Source organism: Cetorhinus maximus, chromosome 16 (genome assembly GCF_964194155.1).
Source record: "Cetorhinus maximus chromosome 16, sCetMax3.hap1.1, whole genome shotgun sequence".
NCBI lineage: Eukaryota > Metazoa > Chordata > Chondrichthyes > Lamniformes > Cetorhinidae > Cetorhinus > Cetorhinus maximus.
Window position 1 is genome coordinate 52,803,177 of NC_135894.1, and position 22,952 is coordinate 52,826,128.

A 22,952-nucleotide genomic window follows, 5' to 3' on the forward strand; every position below is an offset into this window, starting at 1 on the left:
GAATAATGCTGGAATCTATTATTAAGGAATTCTTGGCAATGCACTTAAAAAATCATTGTAATATCAGGGTCAACATGGTTTTGTGGAGCAAAATTGTGTTTGATAAGTTTATTAGTGTTTTTTGAGGATTTAACTAGGTGGGTAAAGGGAACCCAGTAGATGCAGTTTACTTGGATTTTCAGAAGGCATTCAAAGAAATGCTACACAAAAGGTCAATATGCAAGATAAGTGCTCACGGCGTTGGGGGTGACATATTAGATGGATGGAGGGTTGGCTAATGGACAGGTCAAAGCAGAGAGTAGGGATAAACAGGGCATTTTCAAATTGACAGGGTGTAGAGTGCAGTGCTGTAAGGATTAGTGCTTACAATATATATTACTGAATTAGATGAAGAGAATAGGTTTGCTGACGTTACAAAGTAGGTGGGAATGTAAGCCGTGAGGAAGATACAAAGAGGTACAGACAAGTAAAGTGAGTAGGCAACAGGTAGCAGATAGAGTATAATGTGGTAAAGTGTGAGGATATTCACATTGGTAGTAAGAATGAGAAGGCAGAATATTTTTAAAAGGTATGAAACTTTTAAAGGTTGATGTTCAGAAACTAGCATGTAGTTGGATAAGGAACACAAAGTTAACAAGCAGGTACAGCAAGCAATTAAGAAGGCAAGTAACATGTTGGCCTTAATTGCAATTGGAGTACAAGGTCTTGCTATAATTGTACAGAGCTTTGGCGAAACCACACTTGGGAGTATTTTACAGTTTTGGTGTCCAAATCTAAAGAAGGATAAACTTGCCTTGGAGGTGGTACAGCAAAAGTTCACTGGGTTAGTTCCTGGGATGAGAGGTTTGTCCTATGATGAGGTATACGCTCTAGAGTTTTAGAAGAATGGGAAGTGATTGCATTGAAACATACAAGGTTCTTAAGGGACTTGGTTGCTTCCCCTGGATAGGGAATCGAGAACATGGGGCCACAACCTCATGATAGGGGGTCAATGATTCAAGAAATTTCTTCATTCAGAACTGAGAAACTTTGGAATTTTCTACTCCATAAGGTTATGGATGCTTCATCTTTGTATATATTTAAGGCTGTCATAGGCAGATTTTTGGTCTCTCAGGGAATCAAGGGAATATGGAGAGAGGGTGAAAAAGTACGGTTGAAGCAAATTAGCCACAATCATACTAATCAGCAGAGCAGGCTTGAGGGGCCACGTAATCTACTCCTGCTCATATTACTTATGTTCTTACATAAATGCAAATCATTTTTGCACAGCAACTGGCATCAATATATTTTATCAATTTCAATAACAAATAATGCGCAAGCCTGGTATTTGCAGCAGAGAGGAGTGCTTGCAGTTACTTTCAGATAACTTGCATGTCCTCTTGCTTTGTGCACTCCATCCTTGGAATCCGAGAAAGGACCTTACATGGGTTAAAGCAGAGCCTTAGCGAGACTAGATCTTAGTGCAGCTTGTCACAGTACTATGACATTTGATGATACTCTTCCACAGAGCTTACTTCAAACTCTTACCACAAATAGATTTCCACTTTGCAGCAAGACTTTTCCAGCAAAAGATGCTTCATAATACTGTGAAGCTACTTTCATGTCAAAGAAGTAGCTCAATAATTCTATGCCATTTCTATGGTTCTGGAAACATGGTCACCTCTTATTTTAAAGAAGCATCTCTTCCAAAGCCCTTCAATGGGTTAACTTAAAATAAATGGTAAACATCCTATTAAATTAAGTCCTGACGCTTTTAAAAAAGCCATGATTTATACTTTATTCAAGCAATACAACTAATGATTAAAATAAAAGGAAAATTATGTGGATCTGAAATCTAAAGAAAAAGCAGAAAATGCTGGAAAGACTCAGGTCTGGCAGCATCTGTGGAGACAGAAACAGTTAACATATGAGCCACACAGATTCAAAATGTTAACTCTGTTTCAGTAATTTTAAAGAAACTTCGCTGAATTGAAAAATCATCAACTTGCATCTCATATCTGACTTAAATAGGACACAGTCCTTTAACTGTGTAATTCTCAAACTCTGATTTACTTTATTCCCAACTTCTTTGAGCATTTAACAGTATTGTGCAGATTTATTGAAATGTGCTGTAATCAATTTAACTTTAAAAAGCTTGTACAAAGATCTAGATATAATCTGAAGAAGTCATATGGACTCGAAACGTTAACTGTTTTTCTCTTCACAGGTGCTGTTAGACCTGCTGAGCTTTTCCAGCATTTTCTGTTATTGTTCTAGAAATAATTAGCTCAGATACATATAATTATGGTGGCAATGCAGTCCTGCACAACAACTCATCTCCTTCTAGCATGTTGATTTTTACTCTCTAATAACGTACTCCAAAGCCCACCTGGTTTCTCCAGGATATCCTCCCTCAGCCTGTGCTGCCTCATGTGTGAACTCAATCTTTTTCATCTATCCTTTGACTTCACCACTCTCAATCCTCCCTCCCTAATCATCTTTTATATACTGTCCCACTCATATTTACAGCCACTATCTTCAATTTGACATTTCCTGCAGCCTCTCTACTCCATAGCCTCGTTCACCATCGAAGCTATCTACAATAAAGCTTTGTATTCCTCACCTCCTTCCATCCCCTTTCCAACCCACTTCCTTCTATATCCACCCGTGGAAAAGATTCTCTCCCAAGCCACTTTCCAACTCTAGTTTTTGGGTCCCATTTGCCATACATCTGCACCTGAGTGCTCAATCACTCCCTCAACTCAACCTATTGGATGCCTTAATTCCCAGTAATGTTTACACTCTTTAATCCAAGTCATTTCCCCACTTTGGCCCCCATCTTCATTCCCTCAAATCTTATAAGAGTGATAAGCTTGACCGTGTCAGGTGCACAAATAGCTTAGCCATTCATCCACGGACTGGATGACCCCAAGTACTGTCAGTCCAGAAAAATGTTCACTACTCCAGGATCTCCTGGACAGCAAAGATAATCCACATCTTATTTTCTAATACCAATGATCTCCTTAAACATATACTTATTGAAGTGAGAATGGGAGGTATAAGAAAATCATAAAAATTGCAAAACTCAGTTCAGCTCCCCCTACTTTCACCCCAAACCCATGTTTCCCTACCATCTCTTCCCACACTGATTCCAAGCCCACTTCGATTATATGATCCACCTTCTGTTTCCAACCTAAAATGTTTGCCACACAACATGCACTGCTGGCCCATTAGTTGAAATTGTAAATGGTTCCTTCTCCACGGGTACTATACCCCACCCTTTCAAAACTATCACTACCTTCCACTCTGTCTTTGCAAACAAACATCCCATCTTTCCCACAATTCCATGTCAATCACTCTAATCATGTTTCTGCCCCTAACAAGAGCACCAGATCAATATCCTCTGTAATTCTAACCATAGAACATTATATCTCCCCTTGTTTCTTAGCAGACTTGTCTGACATCCAATTCTGCTCTGGCTCAATCGATCTGCTTTTCAAACCCTCACCTGTGCCTTTGTTACCTCTAAACTGGAGTATTCCAAAGCACTCCTGGCTGGCCTCTCATTTACTCTCCATCTACCCTTAAACCTGAGGTCTACTGCGGGGAGGGAGAAAAGGGGAAATCAAATATTGGGAAGTCAACCATAGGGTCTATGTATGATTCTCTTCAAGGATATAATTTAATCATGAGTTCCCACACATCAATAAAAGTGATAGAGGCGGTGGAATATCACTGAAAAGGAAATTAATCTTGGGTTAATTAAAATGGTGGACGGAGGAGTGGAAAATGGCGGGCGCGGGTTTGTTAATGACGAAGGAAATGAACCCAATTGCCCGACACAGGGGCAAATCAAAATATATACAAAAATAAGCCAGTGCCTCGACTAACTTCTTTAGTGTCCGACTAACTGATTATTTCTCTCCCCCCCCCCCCGCCCCCCGGTCGTAATAATGAGCTTTGGAGTGCCGACTCTTTTCACACATGCACATTTTAACCTCCTTCATCTCTACAAAGATCTAAACAAACCGATCCGTGCGCTGGGGCTACGTTTTCACCAATAACCCGGGGTTTTAGTTTCTGACAAGTTGCAGCCGCACGAAAGCGTTCGAATTTATTAAAAGGGGAGGAAAAAAAATCTAGGACGGTGCGTTAAACCTCGCCCAGATTCGGCCCCAGGCAGAGTCCCGGGGCTCAGGTTGAGCGGCCACCGCTGACGGGGACGTTAAATGTCTGCGGCTTTTTGCTGCTTTCCCAGCTCTGGCCTGACCGCACTTGCTTCTTCCGCATTTTCCTAGGGGTTAGGCTCTGACGTTACGTATTACGACGGCGGCGGGAGCGAGGAGCAGAGTCGAGTCGAGTCGAGTCAGCCCCTCCTCCTCCTCCCCGCAGCCATCAAACAACAAAGCCTGATTGGCAGGGCTAGGCCCGACCCGACCCTCCAGCGCTCGGCCCAGCCAGGAAAGGCTGAGCCTGCCAGCCAGCAAGGGAAGCGAAACGTCCCGAAATTGGGCCATCGGCGGCCAGCTTGACTCACCAGGTAAGGGCAGGGGCGCCGCCGCGGCCGCTGGGCCGCCTCTTGCTGGAGCCGGAGCCGCTTCCCCGGTGGGGGGCGGCCGGCGGGCGCTCGCGCTGCAGTTCGACAGCGGCCGTTAGGAGCATTGGCGGTTGGTAGGCCGCGAGGAGGCCGCACTTAGGCCACGAGGGTTTTCCCCATCGTGCTGAGCTTTAAGCAGGCCTCGCCGGAGATTCGTTCAAGTTAATTTTAAAATAAAATCGTTTAGGGGGGAAAAAAACCGAGACCGAGGCGAAAGGTGGCGGCGGGGCCATCTTTCCTTTTGTTTTTGAGGGAAATGTCGGCGAGAAGGAGCTGCCGCAAAGGCACATTGTGCGGCCAGTGGCGGAGACAAAATGTCGGTTGGGGGCAGGGTTGGAGGAAGGCGTCCGGCGCCATCTTGGCGGTGAGTGGTTTTCTTTTTCCCCTCACTGAGGGGCAGCATGGAGTTTCTTCCAACCCCCTCCTCCAACCGGCTCCTCAGTCACCTTTGTTTTCCCTCCCCTCGTTGAGAGGAGAGGAACTCGCGGTCGGGTCACTTCAAAGGAAAATAATTTAAAAAAAAGTCCCGCGCCTTGCACTGTGACTGGATTTTAAATTCTACAGACGCAGCCGTTGCTTTGCGCGCTATTTTTCGCTCTTGCGGTGGTTTGATTTTTATTTCTCTCTCTCTCTCTCTCCTGGCGGTGCAGCTTGCCTCCTGAGATTCGGCGTGCGGGTTGCTCCGACTCCTGTATTTGTCTGCCATTTCCATCTTCATTGTCGTCACCGCCTGACAGATACTGCGGTAGCTTGCTTTCTTTCCCGCGCTCTCCTCTTTTCCCCCCCTCCTTTCAATCAACACTTGCACCGGTTTATTTGTTCACAATGCGTCTCGGTGCCTTCCCCTGGCGCGCGCAACACAGCCGCCATCTCCCTCTCTCACTCCGCGCTCCCCTCCCTTCCATGTAGTGGAGGGAACGCTTTTAAGCAATAATTTCACCTACGCAAAGTGCTTTTGCGGCCGTTCATTTAAGTGATCAGGATAAATAAATACAGCTTGTGGCTCTTTACATGCCTGGGTTTGAAACATTAGGGAAAAGCTTGTTTTCAGACTTCTGATTGGGGGGGGGGGGGGTGAGGAAGCCGCTCTGAATTTGAAAAAAAACACGCTTCATACATTTCAGTTTACTAATGCATGACAGGCGCTCTTCTTGTTTCAAACAATTTTCTTTCTGGAGGGATGGGTGGACCAGCTTATTATCCATCTGCTAATAATCTGATTCGGGTTTGATAAACAAAACGAGCATTTGCCTTTTCTTTTTTAAAAAAAAAAGTGAGAATGTTCTCCAGTTTTGTACTTAAAAATGTTCCAGATGTTGGAACTTTTCCTGTGGGAGCAAGTACCCCAATATCAGCATCAAACACTCATTTACAACAACTCCTGCTTTTCCTAATCATGTGCCTCACTCCTCGGAACTGAATTGAGGCCAACCAAGTTCATGTTGTACAGAATTTATAGAGCTGAGATCTTACGAAGTTTTTGTTCATTTTTCTCATATGTTTGTGGGCTGAAATTAAGTCTTGATTCCAGAGGTGCAAAGCCAATGTCGAGCAAGCTGCACTAGCCAGTACTTTCAATTCCCTATGTATATTGTTGATACAAAATACTTTATACTTTATTTCTAAGAAAAATATCCAAGAATGAAGAAAAGGCTTGGGTTTTCCAAATTTTTTGTACAATTCAGACAATTCTTCATTTTGCATATGTATCATGGCACAAGTTCTCTTACATTCTCATTTTGCTTTCCTTGCTTTCAATGATTTGTATGAAATTTTTTAAAACTGAATTTTTAAGCATTTTATGAAAGAAACCTGAGCATAAAATTAGCACTTGTCTCATGTCTACCAGGTTAAGCTTTTTATGATGAACTGAAGGGTCCTTTAAAATTCAACATCTGTTTAACACTAATTTCTTCAGCAAGAGAATCTAATAAATTGGCCCAGGTTCCATGGTGCATTATTAAATGACTTATACAAATTTATATTTTAAGTAACCTAAACAGCAGTAGCAATTGAAAATGTAAAAACAGCATAAATTTAGAGCTTACATTTTCTCGAGATGTAGAGAAGACAGCTGGAGCAGAACGGAGAACAAAGCGGAGCACCAGCAATTGGAAGAGGGGACTCTGGTAGCAACAAAATTTGGAGCACAAGAGCCAGCAAGATCAGTAGAAGTCTGAAAATTCGTGACAGGAAAGATATAGCTAACTTTTTATAGTAAATTTCTTCATACCTTGCAAACCTTGTGCTCTTGCTCCCATGAGACTTCTACACTGTAACAACTTAGTGTTCATTATACAGAAAAATGCATGAGCTCTTTACGGGTCAGTGTGCAGTGAGTGAACACAGGTTGGCAGAAATAAAGGGAAGCAGGTGAGCTGTTTACCGTGGGGGGAAAAAAATGTAATGGATTGTCACCTGTACCCCGCTCTTGCTGCTTGCTTTCCGAATGGATGCCTGGATGCAAAAGTTGATTATTGTTTGCAGTGCCATACTAACACCAACGGTTAGGTGCTAGGAATCATTCAGAAATGATTTCCTTCCTCCCCATTTGGTCTGTCTTAGATCTGGAATTACCAACTGAAAAGTTAATTTTCCCCTCACTGGTTCTGCACTTAAGTATTCTAACCCACAGCCCTGAATATCAAAACTAGTACAGTGGCACTAAATGTGATTAGTATCTTTCAGGTGAAAGTATCACTTCAGATTCACCAACATGAGCAGCTCTATCAACCATTTCGGGACAATATGCATCTACATAGTAGTTTTATTTAATTGCAAAATTATCCATGGAAGGCCTAAATTGATAATTTATGTAATTCCAAGTACTTTGAAAGGTAAATGAAGGATATTATGTTTTTTTCCCAGCATAAATACTGTCTTAATCAGTTATGTAAGTCCTCCTTGTTCATATAATACCCTAAATAGTTTGGTATACGTTCTCTTTGTGCATTAAATTTTTTAAAAGGCTATATGGGGAAATGGGGCTGGGTGGATAGCTCATTCAGAGAGCTGCAACAGATGTACATAAGAAATAGGAGCAGGAGTAGGGTCATTCGGCCGCTGAAGCCTGCCCCACCATTCAATAAGATCATTGCTGATCTGCCCAGGCCTCAACTATGATGGGTTAAAGTTCATATCTTGTATAAAATTCTATGATTTTGCATGAACAGAAAACCTTTTGTTGCTATGATTATCAGTTAATTTTAATATTCCTGATTTTATTACAAACACTGGAGTTGTAGGATGAATTGACTGCTTCCTTGGAAATTAATAGGCATGAAGTATCAAATAAACGTTTTGTGGTTGTGGTTTTCCCTGAATATTTGTTTTGATCTATTATGAATTTAAAGCTCTTGTAGCTTGATACAAACCTAGAAGATTTGAAATAGTGCCTAAAAGAGTTTGATGTGCTAAAAAGTCATTTCAATGACAGGAAGTGCATTCTACTATTTATGCTACCAAACTGGAGCTGCATGAGCACATTGGTTCCTGATTACTACTATAAATGGCGTGGTTTCCTGAAAGCTAACTTAGCCACGCTAAGGTAGACAGGAGATATAGTTCAAACTCATTTGCCAGTTGCTATTTTGCATTGTGATGCACCTGATGAAGCCAGTAAACTTGCACTTAACAATAATGTATATCAGCTTTGTTTGGAAAGAAAAACAACTGGAAGTACTTTTTAAAAACACACAAAATGCAATTTGTAAATCCACAATTTGTATGGAGTATTTTATTTCATTTTCTACTGTTCACTGCTTTTCCCTCCCCACACGGCCATTAGCTTTTTATGAAACTATTCCACTCATTATGGAGGAGAAATTGGAGTGTTTCGGGCTGCTAATAAATCTGTCCAATATAATGTTTTCATCTGTTCTGAAGGCATTGATACTTCCATTGGAATAAAAGCAGAAAATGTCAGTAATACTTAGCAAGTCTGGCAGCATCTGTGGAGAGGGAAGCAGGGTTAATGTTTTAGGCCAACAACCTTTCGTCAGGACTGGGAAAAAGTTGAGGTGCACCAGGCTTTAGCAAGTACAGAGGAAGAAAAAAACTGGGTGACAGGGTGGAAGGCAAGAGTAATTACATTACAGAAGGGTTGATGGTCCAAGGGAAAAGGGAGTGGTAATGGGACAAGAAAAGTAGTGTCTAGCAGAGGTGTGAATGGCAGAATCATGAATGTTGCTGTCCGAAATGAAAACAGAGGTTACAATCTAAAATTGTAAAATTCATTGTTGAGCCCAGAAGGGCTGTTAAGTGCCAGATTTAAAAGATGAGGTGCTATTTCTCGCACTTAACTTAGCTTCATTGGGACACTGCAGGAGACCGAGGGCAAATAAGTCAGAGTAGAGCATGGTACAGAATTTTGCTCTTGTGATACTTTGACTGGGTATGGTTCCATGGGTAATAGCTGCTCTCTATTGCTTCTGTAAGCAGACATGATTAGCTGCAGGTTATCAAATTATGAGCTGGTCATAAGGTAGCCCTGTGAATGTTTCCTTTCTTAACCTGAGGCATTATAGCAGTTGTATACATACGCAGCCTTTGCTGAGATCAGTTAACTCAGTAGCATCTGGGAGTTGTTCCTGGAACCTTGCTATGGTTGAGAGACTAATCTATAAATCATCAGGTAAAATCAGTAGGGGTGGGGATTAAATTCCCATTAACACAGAGCTACTATTGAAACATAGTCAACATTAAATGGTAGGTATCAGAATTAAAGTGAATTCATGTATTAGTGTAATTAGGGGAGGGGATAAAATGGAGAATTCCATTCTTTTCCACCAAGGATTCCTGGATCATCGGTGCATTTTCTCAAAGCTTGCTGAGCAACTTCCTAGCATCTTTGTTTCCGTTATCATTTGAGAACCTGAAATTTGCTAACAGAGATATAATAAAAGTTTTGCATCTGGGAAAGAATATGTTTTCTACGATGGTTCTTAATTGTTTACATTGGTATTTGGAAGCTCGAGATTATACATTTCTGTCAAATAGTAAATGCCCAGTAAAAAAAATGAAGCTTTAGAACCTGAAACTATTCTGTGTGTAAGGTGATTTGAGCCACACTTGGGACACTTCACACTAATTTGCTCATTTTTTTTGACCCTGATCAGACCATAAGACATAGGAACAGAAGTAGGCCATTCGGCCCATCGAGTCTGCTCCGCCATTCAATGAGATCATGGCTGATCTGATAATCCTCAGCTCCACTTTCCTGCCTTTTCCCCATTACCCTTGTCAATGCTTCACTTTGTCACTACTATGCAAAGAAATCCAGGCTTAATATAATTATATACCTAAATATATGAATATACATGCCCTCTATTGGTAACAAAAGATTTCTCCATGTGCTCATTACTGTTAACAGCGATAAATCTTATTTCTGAAGAAACTGGAACAACAGTGCCATCTAGCACCATCTGTTCTTCCTACAGGTTCATAAACAGATTTACCACTACACACAGATTAGGAATGCTGGCCTAGCCAGCGATGTCCATACCCTGTGGAAGAATTTTTAAAAAGTTAAAATAAGCCACAATTCAATTCTGAACAAAGAGCTAAACACTTCAGATGCTGGAAATTGGAAACAAAGCAGGAGTCAGTAGGTCAAGCAGCATCTCAGGAGAGAACAGACAAGTTGACATTTCAACAGAATTGGAAAATATTACAGATGAATAGTTCAATCAAGGGTCTATAAATGTTAACCTGCGTTTCTGCGCACATGCTGCTGACGTGCGAGTGTTCCCAGCATTTTTTGTTTTTGTTTCCAATTTAGGTGTCACTTAAACTCATGGGAAAACTGTAGCCTAAAGAACATGTTTTCCCCTCAGTATCTACATACATTCTCAATTTATAGATACAGATGGTTAGATCAGTAATTATCACATAATATTGATAGTAGAGTCTTTTCAAACTGTTATGAATTTATTAGGGTCTTGTAACTTCTGAGGTTTACCCCAACAGATCTTCCAATCATTTCACTACATTTTGAAGCAGAACAAATTTGTTTCTTGTGGTTCTGTTTATTTTTAAACACTTGATGAATGATTATAATGTGATTGTATGTTCTTTCTTTGGCCCAGGTTTTGCTGCAAATATAATGGTTGATATAATGGTCCTTGCTGTTTTTGATGCATAAATGACATGGCAGCTTTTGCCTGTTTTGATTCCCTGCCCCATCAGCATTGACGATATATGCTAATGACTGACATTCCTTTTGAAGTACTGCAAAGGTGTTAGAAATCTTGATCCTCTATTATGGCACCAGTTTTAATTGTCCTCATCCCTTCAAATGTGAATTGCATGTTTTTTTTAATTCATTCATGGGACCTGGGTTTCGCTGGCTGGGCCAACATTTATTTCTCATCCCTAATTGCCCTTGAGAAGGTGGTGGTGAGCTGCCTTTTTGAACCGCTGCAATCCATGTGGTGTGGGTACACCCACAGTGCTGTTAGGAAGGGAATTTCCGGATTTTGACCCAGCGACAGCGAAGGAACGGCGATATATTTCCAAGTCAGGATGGTCAGTGACTTGGAGGGGAACTTCTAAGTGGTGGTGTTCTCATCTATCTGCTGCTCTTGTCCTAGATGGTAGTGGTCGTGGGTTTGGAAGGTGCTATCGAAGGAGCCTTGGTGAATTCCTGAAGTGCATTTTGTAGATGGTACACACTGATGCCACTGTGTGTCGGTGGTGGAGGGAGTGAATGTGGATGTGGTGCCAATCAAGCGTGCTCCTTTGTCCTTGATGTTGTCAAGCTTCTTGAGTTTTGTTGGAGCAGCACTCATCCAGGCAAGTGGGGAGTATTCCATCACACTTCTGACTTGTGCCTTGTAGATGGTAGGCTTTGGGGAGTCAGGAGAAGGGTTACTCGTCGCACCACTCCTAGCCTCTGACTTGCTTTTGTAGCCACAGTATTTATATGGCTAGTCCAGTTCAGTTCCTGGTCAATGGCAACCCCCAGGATGTTGATAGAGGGGGATTCAGTGATGGTAATGCCATTGAACATCAAGGGGCGATGGCTGGATTCTCTCTTGATGGAGATGGTCATTGCCTGACACTTGTGTGATGCGAATGTTTCATGCCACTTGTCAGCCCAAGCCTGTATATTGCCCAGGTCTTGCTGCATTTGGACATGGACTGCTTCAGTATCTGAGGAGTCGCGAATGGTGCTGATCATTTATGCAATTATCAGCGAACATCCCCGCTTCTGACCTTATGATGGAAGGAAGATCATTGATGAAGCAGCTGAAGATGGTTGGGCCGAGGAGACTACCCTGAGGAACTCCTGCAGTGATGTCCTGGAGCTGAGATGCCTGACCTCCAACAACCAGAACCATCTTCCTTTGTGCTAGGTATGACTCCAACCAGTGGAGAGTTTTCCCCCTGATTCCCATTGACTCCAGTTTTGTTAGGGCTCCTTGATGCCACACTCTATCAAATGCTGCCTTGATGTCAAGGGCAGTCATTCTGACCTCACTTCGGGAATTCAGCTCTTTTGTCCATGTTTGAACCAAGACTGTTATGTGGTCAGGAGCTGAGTGACTCTGACTCTGGTGGAATCCAAACTGGTCATCAGTGAACAGGTTATTGCTAAGCAAATGCCGCTTGGTAGCACTGTTGATGACCCCTTCCATTACTTCACTGATGATCAATAGTAGACTGATGGGGCGGTAATTGGCCAGGTTGGATTTGTCCTGCTTTTTGTGTAAAGGACATACCTGGGCAATTCTCCACAGCCGGGTAGATGCCAATGTTGTAGCTGTACTGGAGCAGCTTGGCTAGGGGCATGGCAAGTTCTGGAGCACAACTCTTCAGTACTATTGCCGGAATATTGTCAGGGCCCATAGCCTTTGCACTATCTAATGCCTTCAGCAGTTTCTTGCTATCACGTGGAGTGAATCGAATTGGCTGAAGACTGGCATCTGTGATGCTGGGGACGTCTGGAGGAGGCTGAGATGGATCATCTACTCGGCACTTCTGGCTGAAGATGGCAGCAAATACTTCAGCCTTATCTTTTACACTGATGTGCTCGGCTCCTCCGTCATTGAGGATGGGGATATTTGTGGAGCTGCCTCCTCAGTGAATTGTTTAATTGTCCACCACCGTTCACGACTGGATGTGGCAGGACTGCAGAGCTTAGATCTGATCCGTTGGTTGTGGGATCTCTTACCTCTATCTATCACTTGCTGCTTATGCTATTTGGCACGAAAATAGTCCTGTGTTATAGCTTCACCAGGTTGACACCTCATTTTTAGGTATGCCTGGTGCTGCTCCTGGCATGCCCTCCTGCACTCTTCATTGAACCAGGGCTGATCTGCTGGCTTGATGGTAATGGGGGAAATGCCGGGCCGTGAGGTTACAGATTGTGCTCGGGTACAATTCTGCTGCTGCTGCTGATGGCCCACAGTGCCCCATGGATGCCCAGTCTTGAGCTGCTAGATCTGTTCAAAATCTATCCCATTTGGCACGGTGGTAGTGCCACACAACACGATGGAGGGTATCCTCAATGTGAAGCCATGACTTCGTCTCCACAATGACTGTGAGGTGGTCACTTCTACCGATACTGTCATGGACAGCATCTGCTGCAGGTAGGTTGATGTGGATGAAGTCAAGTATGTTTTTTCCTCTTATTGGCTCCCTCATCGCCTGCCGCAGACCCAGTCTAGCAGGTGTGTCCTTTAGGATTCGATCACTCAGTCAGTAGTGGTGCTACCCAGCCACTCTTGGTGGTGGACATTGAAGTCCCCCACCCAGAGTACATTCTGCACCCTTGCCACCCTCAGTGCTTCCTCCAAGTGGTGTTCAACATGGAGGAGCACTTATTCAACAGCTGAGGGAGGGTGGTACGTGGTAATCAGCAGGAGGTTTCCTTGCCCATGTTTGACCTGATGCCATGAGACTTCATGGGATCCGGAGTTGATGTTGAGGACTCCCAGGGCAACTACCTCCCAGCTGTATATGACTGTGCTGCCCCGCCACTTCTGCTGGGTCTGTCCTGGTGGAACAGGACATACCCAGGGATGATGATGTCTGAGACATTATCTGTAAGCTATGATTCTGTGAGGATGACTGAGGCTGTTGCTTGACTAATCTGTGAGACAGCTCTCCTAATTTTGGCACTAGCCCCCAGATGTTAGTAAGGAGGACTTTGCAGGGTCGACAGGGTTGAGATTGCCGTTGTCGTTTCCATTGCCTAGGTTGATGCCAGGTGGTCCGTCTGGTTTCATTCCTTTTTTGTGACTTTGTAGCGGTTAGTTACAACTGAGTGGCTTGCTTGGCCATTTCAGAGGGCAGTTAAGTGTCAACCACATTGTTGAGTCACGTGTAGGCCAGACCAGGCAATGATGACAAGATTTCCTTCCCTAAAAGACATTAGTGAACCAAATGGGTCGTCATTAGACTTTTAATTCCAAATTTTTATTGAATTCAAATTCCACCATCTGCCATGGTGGGATTCAAACCTGGGTCCCCAGAGCATTACTCTGGGCCTCTGGATCACTAGTCCATCGACAATACCACTATGCCATCGCCTCCCCCTTTCTCTGTTACCACAAGTCCCCTCTTCAAATCCATCCAGCTTACCCCTGAAACTTACCTAGGGAGAAAAGATGTAAAAAATGATTTTTAACGTGTTTTAAAACTTTCCAATAGCTATAATAACAGCAAGAAAGGAAAATGCAGATTGTTTAATCAACGAGCCCCAGTCAAATTAGATCGCATTCTTACTTATGTGCATGTAGCCCCAGAGCTATCTTTCTCCATCAGGTACCATGCCCTAAGAGGGCTTTGGTGACCATGGACTTTTATTGGATTGGTTCATGATTATGCTTGACAAAGTACTACAGTGGCCAGAGGTATCAGAAAAGCCATTAATATTGATTTGAGTTTAGCTTTGCATCTGAGGATTCGAGCATGCACCGCTATCTTATTTGCTCACCACAATATTTGGTCAGGCTATCTGAAGCTACACAGTACTTCTCTCTGCAATGCCAAGTCCTGCTTGCACTCCAGGATTATTCTGGAGGCTAACAATAAGCCCAGACTTATGAACAACTGATTGTCTGTTCCTTTAGATAATCTTGTATTCATGACCCTTTTCTTCTTGATCCCTCAAATATTGGAAACAGTCTCCTTCTATCTACCCTGTGTCATAATTTTGTATTTTAAAGATCTTTATTTTATCACTCTATAAGCTACATTGATCTAACAAAAAAGGACAGTTTTACAAACCTTTCTTGGTAATTGTATTTCCTCAGATTAGGCAATGTTCTAGTGCATCCAAGTTGTATCATCTCTGTCTCAGCATGCTTCTAGCATGGGGCCTAATACATTGCAGTGTAACTGAGATCTTAAGGTTTTACATAGGTGCTACTTTTAATGCTCCATGAAATCCCTTTGGTGTTCCACAGCATCAAACATACTTCAATTTAGAGTACACCAGTAATTATTTATTTTTACTAAAATGCATTATCTCACACTTGTTTGAACTTAGAAATTAAGCATGTATGGTGGGGGGAGAAACTGGTTACCAGCATCATTTTTGCAATTTTAAGAGATAAGTAAATAATACCTTGTTGAACCATTGTGTATTTTATATATTCTGTTCTATATAGTAATAAAACCCACTTGATCATATTTTGAGATTAAAGACTGTAGCCGGTATGTTTGTCTCAGACAAATGAAACCATTTTGAGATAAGTCATCCTGTCAGAAAATGTTATTTAACATGTGGAAAATGGTATAGATGATATTGATTGTAGAATTTCTAAAAAAGGGGATAAAAAATAAAACTAAATATTTCACACTGATGCAGTCAGCATCTTCAGGAATAACTGTTGAACTAAACTGTTAAGTAGAAGTTATAAAAAGCAGCAGTTGCAATAGCAAATTTGCGAACATGGCGTGTTTGGTTGAAGACTAAACTGAAGTGCATGGGGTAGTCCAAAGCATATGTGTCATTGGTTGGTCCGAAATGAAAGTTGTAATTCCATGTAACTGTTCACTTGAATTAACAAAATCCTTAGTAGTAATGTTGGCTGTAGTTACCCATGCAACAGCTTGAGGTTTATTTGGGATAACATGTTCATTTTTGGCTGACTGTAACTAAGGGGTCCTAGGCAACAATTTAAGAATAACGTGTCCTTTTCATTTCATTTATTAAAATCCTATTTATTTTATTCAAGAATCCTTTCATCTTCCTTCGATACCTTTATTACTTGGTGACTAATATCAAGTATCTAATTAAATACAAATCTTCGTTGCAACAGATATTGTGGAACTTCCTTAGTGTTATAACAACATCACAAGGTTCAGGTTTATGTGATCCAATTCCACGACTCTTTTATCAGCCCTTTTTATGCAGCTTGCTTAAATGCTGTGCCAGCTTTACAGTACTTTGGCAAATGTACAAATTCTCTTCAGTAGAGAAGTAGTGTATCACTGTTTAGCCAGATAACTATCTAGATCACTATCCAATCAAAATTTTTGTTTAATAAAGAAACTAAAACTAGCAATTAGCATTTAATTAGTATATTGCAATTGCCAGCCTTGGCTCTGCCTCTGCCTCCGAGTCAGAATGTCTCAAGTCCCACTTCAGAGACATGATCCGGAATCTAGGCTGACACATCAATGCAGACCTGAAAGAGTGCTGCACTGTCAATGGAACCATCTTTTGGATAAGATGTTAAACTGAAGCACAGCCTCTGTTGTATGCAAAAGATCCCATGGCATTATATGCAGAAGGGCAAGGAATTCTTCAGCTCTGTCTTGGCCAATATTTGTCCCTCAACTAACATGCCAGTAAATACCTCATTTATGTTTGTGAAGCCTAGCGGTGTGCAAATTGGCTGTCACTTTTTGTACATTACAACAGTAAATAGAATTTTAGCTTTAATACAGGACCATAAATTCCTGATGATGGTCTACTTATTGGTTAATTTTCCTGACATTGAATTTTAATGGTGGGTGACTATTAGTCAACACAGCATTCAATTTGGTTGGTTGATGTTTGAGAAATCTTTTAAATCTTGTTGGAGGGTTCACCTTTATTGGGCATTTAGCTGGCAAGCAGATATTTAACCTGCCTGTAGGCAGATGTTTCCCCTTACCTTCTGACAGTGTGTACGTATGCTATTTGTCTGCAATTGTCAAAGAGAGAAATAAAGACTTGCATTTATAGTCTGTTTTTCACAACCTCAGGCAGTCCCAGAGTGCTTTAGAGCCAATGAAGTATTTTTTGAAATGTATTCACTGTTTTAGGAAACAATGGAAGGGATGTCCTGCATTTTTTCAGTTCCACTATATTTTAAAGAGAAAAGTAGTCACTAACTGGTCCAAGTTCGTTTAAACAAATTACTTGGAAATATTGTGAAGAATAACCGCTTTGGTCTTTCAGTGCCCTCAGACAGAAAATGTTGATTATATGGTAATACTAAATGCATAGATTCCAAAGGAAGGAAATATATGGTGAAACTGAATTGGACTTTATTTTCTTCTTCTAATAGGTGACTCCTTCATTTAGCTGTACCTGGATAAGCATGCCACAATCGGTGATTTACTTCTATATACACTGAAAAATTATTTTTCATGGTAAGTAATTAAAGTACACAGAGGATGTGTATCTAAACAAATTGCTCAAACTTCAAAACTGCTTGCAAGTATATATTAACAGATAATCTAGTATGATTTTTAGGTTAAAAATGTTTGGTTTGAGGGGTTCAGGCTAAGACTTAAAATTTATGAAGCAATAGCTAATTGTTAAAAATGTATTTTTTTTTAAAAATCAGTGTCAAAGATAACCTTTTCTGTTTGGGCAACAATCAATGCCAGTCAGTTTGAGACTTAATATTATTGAACCTCAACATTCAATGTTGAATGTTTGAAGAAGGGGCAGGAAGGCGAAGCTCGGGTGAGAAATGCTTTGGCACAGCATAAACTAGGTGAAAGTGGTAGTTTCAATCAGAAGACTTGTTTAAAATTGAAAATAAGTTATTTCAATTACATTTTTTAAGGTTGAAATTGTTCTGAAGCTTTACTCTGGATTATTAGTTCATGAAAAGTTTTCACTAGTCAGTGATCTGGGTCCCAGCAGATGGTGTATCATGGTAATTTGGGAAAATAAATATCTCCAAATATTGTTTTCTAAGTAATACCATTGTGAGCGAGCTTTGGTTGCCTCTGTCTTTTACACATCATTCACTGTTTATTTTAAGCGTTTAAATCTCAAACAGGACTTTGAAGTAATAAATATTTGCTATTCTTAGGCGCAGTCAGTAAATTAGTGAATAGTTTCTCAAACAGTGATACTTCAAGAGAGACTGTACTTTATTAATGCACATTGATCCTGAATTGGTGGTTGAGAAGCTACCGGTATTTATTGTTTAAAATTATAATGGGCCTCAGAAATGGATCTGAGTGGTCCTGCTTGAGTACAATGAAATATTTGAGAATTTAGATCCACTGACAGGTAATGGATTGAGTCGTAAATCCACTTGTGAAATTGTGCATTGAATGATTTTGTTTATCTTCTGACTTTTTCTTTTCTTTCCTCATATGCCCTTCTGAAAGCAGTGAGACATACTGGGGTACTTGTCTGTGAGCCAGCAACTGTCAGTACCCCAGCCAAGTCTCTGTTCTTCATCTGTGAGCCTTGGCCAATATTGCTAGGGTATTGGAACTATGAGAGGCATCACATTTGTGCCTAAGCTATTCACTTGTGCACTTACAGCTGGACTGTGTTCAGCTTAATTAGCTTGTATTTTTTTCAATCTCTCTCTCTCTCGAAACTAATTTTCCCGTTCTCCATCTCATTGCTGGATCCCAGAACTGAGATTGGATTTGAATCTGGGGTTTCTCTGATCCTTATGGCTGAACAGAAAACTACATGATATATTTATGGACTATATCCTTGGAAGGGCTTTCAGTTATTTTTCTATGTGTTTCTCTCTCCATATTCTTTCTTAGCTTGCAAACACCATTTGCTACTGAGAGGTCAAGCACCCATCTTCCAGACCCCTTCATTGACACTGTGAAATAAGATGCTGTGAGGTGTGCAAAAGTGGTTTAGGATTAATGCTGTCTCCATTAATTTGTTTTTCTTCTCTGTGAGAAAGTGATGAATCATTGTTTGTTTTCTTCTCAAAACAGAGTTGAGATTGAGGGAATTTGACTGCAGGAATTTATAGATGTGAACAGCCTATTTACCCTATTTAAAGCTTCCATTTCTTTGAATGCCTGTGTTCTTAATCATTAAAAATTATTGGGATCCCTTGAATTCCGAGGTCAGCAGAAACTTTGCTAAATGAGTAGGGTTAATATAGGTTGGTAAAATGAAATAGTCACTGTGGTTAGCCATAAATAGTATGCCCACAAAATCTACGTATGGCCCCAGTTATTGGAATCTGCCAACTTTGGATACAGTGGAGTCTGAATAAATCTGTTCCAGCTCTAGAATTTCAATGTTCTATACTCAGTAATGCTCAATTATATAGAAGGTATGGTGTACAAAGAACTCAGTAAGAAATTTATTTGTAGTTTTTGTTTAACAGTTTCCATACAAGTCCATAGCATTAAACTGGAAATATTGCTGCTTTGGATGGCATGGTTCAAATTATGAATGACGTTCAGTAGATAGTCTAAGGCAAAATAGTCAAATTTACTGTAACTTTGGGTTTGATCTTCCATGACTGTGTAAACTCTTATCCTATTTGTGCATATACTGATGTGAAAAACAAATAATATTTGTATAGCAACACAAGTACTGGAGAATCCTTAAAGTTTCTTGGTTCATTTAACAGATTTAGCAGTGACTGATGAAATTTACAGACCATGGATGAAGATGTAGGAAGGCTTGAACTGCAGCAACAGGAGCCCAAGGTGATTTTTGATAACACAGGTAATCCAAACACATGTTTGAATTAAGAATATTGTATACTTGTTTAATGCATTGGAATATTTTATGCCACAATTTCAATACACAAGTCCTAACTTGATAAATTAGAATAGAATTTGTTAAAATAGGATTTAAGATGGTTTGAGGCATTTCCTTTTGGGCTCGCCGATGTAATTTTCATGATCACTCAGAAGACAGCTCCCATCGTTGTTGAAAGGTCACTTTTCATTCAAGATCCTCCAATAATGTCCCACAAACAGGAATGAAGTGAATGAATGGTCGATTAATTTATTGACGTTGGTTGTGGTATGAAAGTTAGCTTTCTGTTTATTTGTTCACAGGATGTGGGCATCGCTGGTTAGATCAGCATTTATTGCATAACCCTAATTGCCCTTGAGAAGGTGATGGTAAGCCGCCTTCATGAACCACTGCAGTCCATGTCGTGTAGGTACACCTAGGGCAGAATTTTACCGTCAGCGAGCAGGGGGCGGGGTGGGGCATAACCCCTGATGTCACCCCGCCCCATTTAAATTTTCAGGAAGGCGGGGGCGCAGCAAAATCAGCTGCAGACCCGCCGACCTGTCAATGGCAACTTGAAGCCATTGACAGGATCAATTAACCAATTAAAGGACCTGCCCGTCCAACCTTAAGGTTGGCAGGTCGGCCAGGAGCCCCGGCGGCAACTAGAAAAAACATGAAACCTCGTCCACCGGCGGAATGAGGTTTCATATAGGGTTTTAAAAATTGTAATAAAGTTTTTCTGTGAATTATGAACATATTCCAACTCATGTGACATTGTCACATGAGGGGACATGTGAGGGATTTTTCTTTTCTCTATTTTTAATATTTTTAAAAGTCGAGGCGATCTCCCTGAGGCTGCACTTAGCCTTAGGGAGATGAGTGCACTCTTTTGTGCGCTTGCGCGAAAGAGTGCATTCTCGATTTAGGGATCCTCCCCCGCCTGCACAGGGAGCGCATAGCACTTCCTGGTGGACGTCACGCCGGGTGGGCCTTAATTGGCCCGCCCACGTAAAATGGCCGTGTGGCCCCGATCGGCTCCGCGCCCACCCGTGATTGGGTCAGGCCCGCCCGACAAACGGGAAATTCTGCCCCTATAGTGTGGTTAGGAAGGGAGTTCCAGGATTTTGATCCAGGGAAAGTAAAGGAATGGCGATATAGTTCCAAGTGAGGATTGTGTTTGGCTTGAAGGGGAACTTGCAGGTGGTGGTGTTCCCATGCACCTGTTGTCCTCGTCCTTCAAGGTGGTAGAGGTCACTGATTTGGAAGATGCTGTCGAAGAAGCCTTGGTGAGTTACTACAGTGCATCTTGTAGGTGGTACACACTGCTGTCACTGTGTGTTGGTGGTGGAGGGAATGAATGTTTAAGGTGGTGGATGGGATGCTGATCAAGCAGACTGCTTTGTCCTGGGTGGTCTCGAGCTTCTTGAGTGTTGATGGAGCTGCACGCATCCAGGCAAATGCAGTGTTCCATCACATTCCTGACCTGTGCCTTGTAGATGTTCGACAAACTTTTGGACAATCAGGAGGTGAGTTACTTGCCGCAGAATTCCTAGCCTCTGATCTGCTCTTATATTTGTATGGCTGGCCCAATTCAGATTTTGGTCAATATTAACCCCCAGGGTGTTGATAGTGGGGAATCAGCGATGGTAATACAATCGAATGTCAGGGGGGAGATGGTTAGATTCTCTCTTGTTGAAGATGATCATTGCCTGGCACTTGTGTGGCAAGAATGTTACATGCCACTCGTCAGCCCAAGCCTAAATGTCCAGGTCTTGCTGCACATGGACATGGGCTACTTAGTCAGAGGAGTTACGAATGGTGCTGAATGTTGTGCAGTCATTTGCGAGCATCCCCACTTCTGACCTTATGATGGAGAGAAGGTCAATGATGAACTAGCTGAAGATGGTTGGGCCTAGGACACTACCCTGAGGAACTTCTGCAGTGATATCCTGGGACTGAAATGATTAATCTCCACAACCATAGCCATCTTCCTTTATGCTATGTCTGACTGCAGCCTGTGGAGTTTTTTCCCCCTGATTCCCATTGACTTCAGTTTTGCTATGGCTCCTTGATGCAATACTTGGTCAGATGCTGCCTTGATGTCAAGAGCATAACTCTCACCTCACTTCTGGAGTTCAGTTCTTTTGTCTGTGTTTGGACCAAGGCTGTAATGAGGTCAAGAGCTAACTGGCTCTAGCGGAACCCAAACCAAGTGTCAGTGAACAAGTTATTGTTTAGTAAGTGCTGCTTGATGGCACTGTCGAAGACACCTTCCATCACTTTGCTGATGACCTGTAGACTGACACTTTGTAGACTGATGGGGCGATATTTACTTGGCTAGGTTGGATTTGTTTTTGTGGACAGGACATACCTGGGCAATTTTCCACATTGCTGGGTAGATGCCAGTGTTGTTACTGTACTGGAACAGCTTGGCTAAGGGCACGGCTAGCTCTGGAGCACTGCTCTTTAATACTATTGCTGGAATGTTGTGAGGGCCTATAGCCTTTGCAATTGCCAGTGCCTTCAGCCGTTTCTTGATATCACGTGGAGTGCATCAAACTGGCATCTGTGGTGCTGGGGACTTCAGGTGGAGGCCGAGGTGGATCATCCACTCGGCACTTTTGGATGGAGATGATTGCAAATGCTTCAGCCTTGTCTATTGCAATGCTGTGCTGGGCTCCCCTGTCTTTGAGGATAGGGATATTTGTGGAGCCTCCTCCTCCTCCTGTTAGTTGTTTAGTTGTCCACCACTATTCATGGCTCAGTGTGACAGGACTGCAAAGCTTAGATTGAGAGTTGGTTGTGGGATCGCTTAGCTCTGTCTATCGCATGCTGCTTCCAGTGTTTGGCTGAGCTCATATAGCCCTGTGTTGTAGAGTCACCAGGTTGACACCTCATTTTTAGGTATGCTTGGTGCCGTTTGTGGCATGCCCTCCTGCACTCTTCATTGAACCAGGTTGACCTCCCTCCGTTGCCCTGCTTTATGGTAATGGTAGAGCGGGGATATGTTGAGCCATGGGGTTACAGGTTGTCGTGGAATACAATTTTGCTGCTGCTGATGGCCCACAGTGCCTCATGGTTGCCCAGTTTTGAGTTGCTACATCTGTTCGGTCTATCCCATTTAGCACGGTGGCCGTACCACACAACATGTTGGAAGGTATCCTCATTGTGGAGGTAGGTCTTCTCCACAAGAACTGTGCAGTGGTCACTACTATCAACACTGTCATGGACAATGCACCTGCAACAGGTAGATTTGTGAGGACGAGGTCCGTGGCTGGCTCCTGCGGTTGTTGGCTCCCTCACCACCTATCGCAGACCCAGTTCGGTCAGTAGTGGTGCTACCAAGCTACTGCTGGTGATGGACATTGAAGTCCCCCACCCAGAGTAAATTCTGTGCTTCTTCCAATTGGTGCTCAACATGGAGGAGCACTGATTCATCAGTTGAAGCGGTTGGGCAGTGGA

The 22,952-nt window shown here is 42.1% G+C and overlaps 1 protein-coding gene across 7 annotated transcripts in view; it reads left to right on the top strand.

The window, feature by feature from the left end:
* The first annotated feature begins 4,135 nt into the window (after positions 1-4,135).
* Positions 4,136-22,952, top strand: part of LOC144691589 (zinc finger Y-chromosomal protein-like) — a 42,604-nt gene continuing 23,787 nt past the window's right edge. Inside the window, exons 1-3 of one of the 7 annotated variants that reach the window (XR_013579175.1) lie at positions 4,136-4,519; positions 17,083-17,167; positions 19,375-19,472. Coding sequence is in view for 5 of the 7 variants with exons in the window: in XM_078559826.1 (XP_078415952.1) it covers positions 19,406-19,472 (67 nt within the window). In the remaining 2 variants the exon portion in view is untranslated. Of the gene's footprint in view, positions 4,520-4,804; positions 4,941-17,082; positions 17,168-19,374; positions 19,473-22,952 lie in introns of those variants that run through there. The other 6 variants (XM_078559826.1, XM_078559820.1, XM_078559821.1 and 3 more) reach the window with 6 other exon arrangements.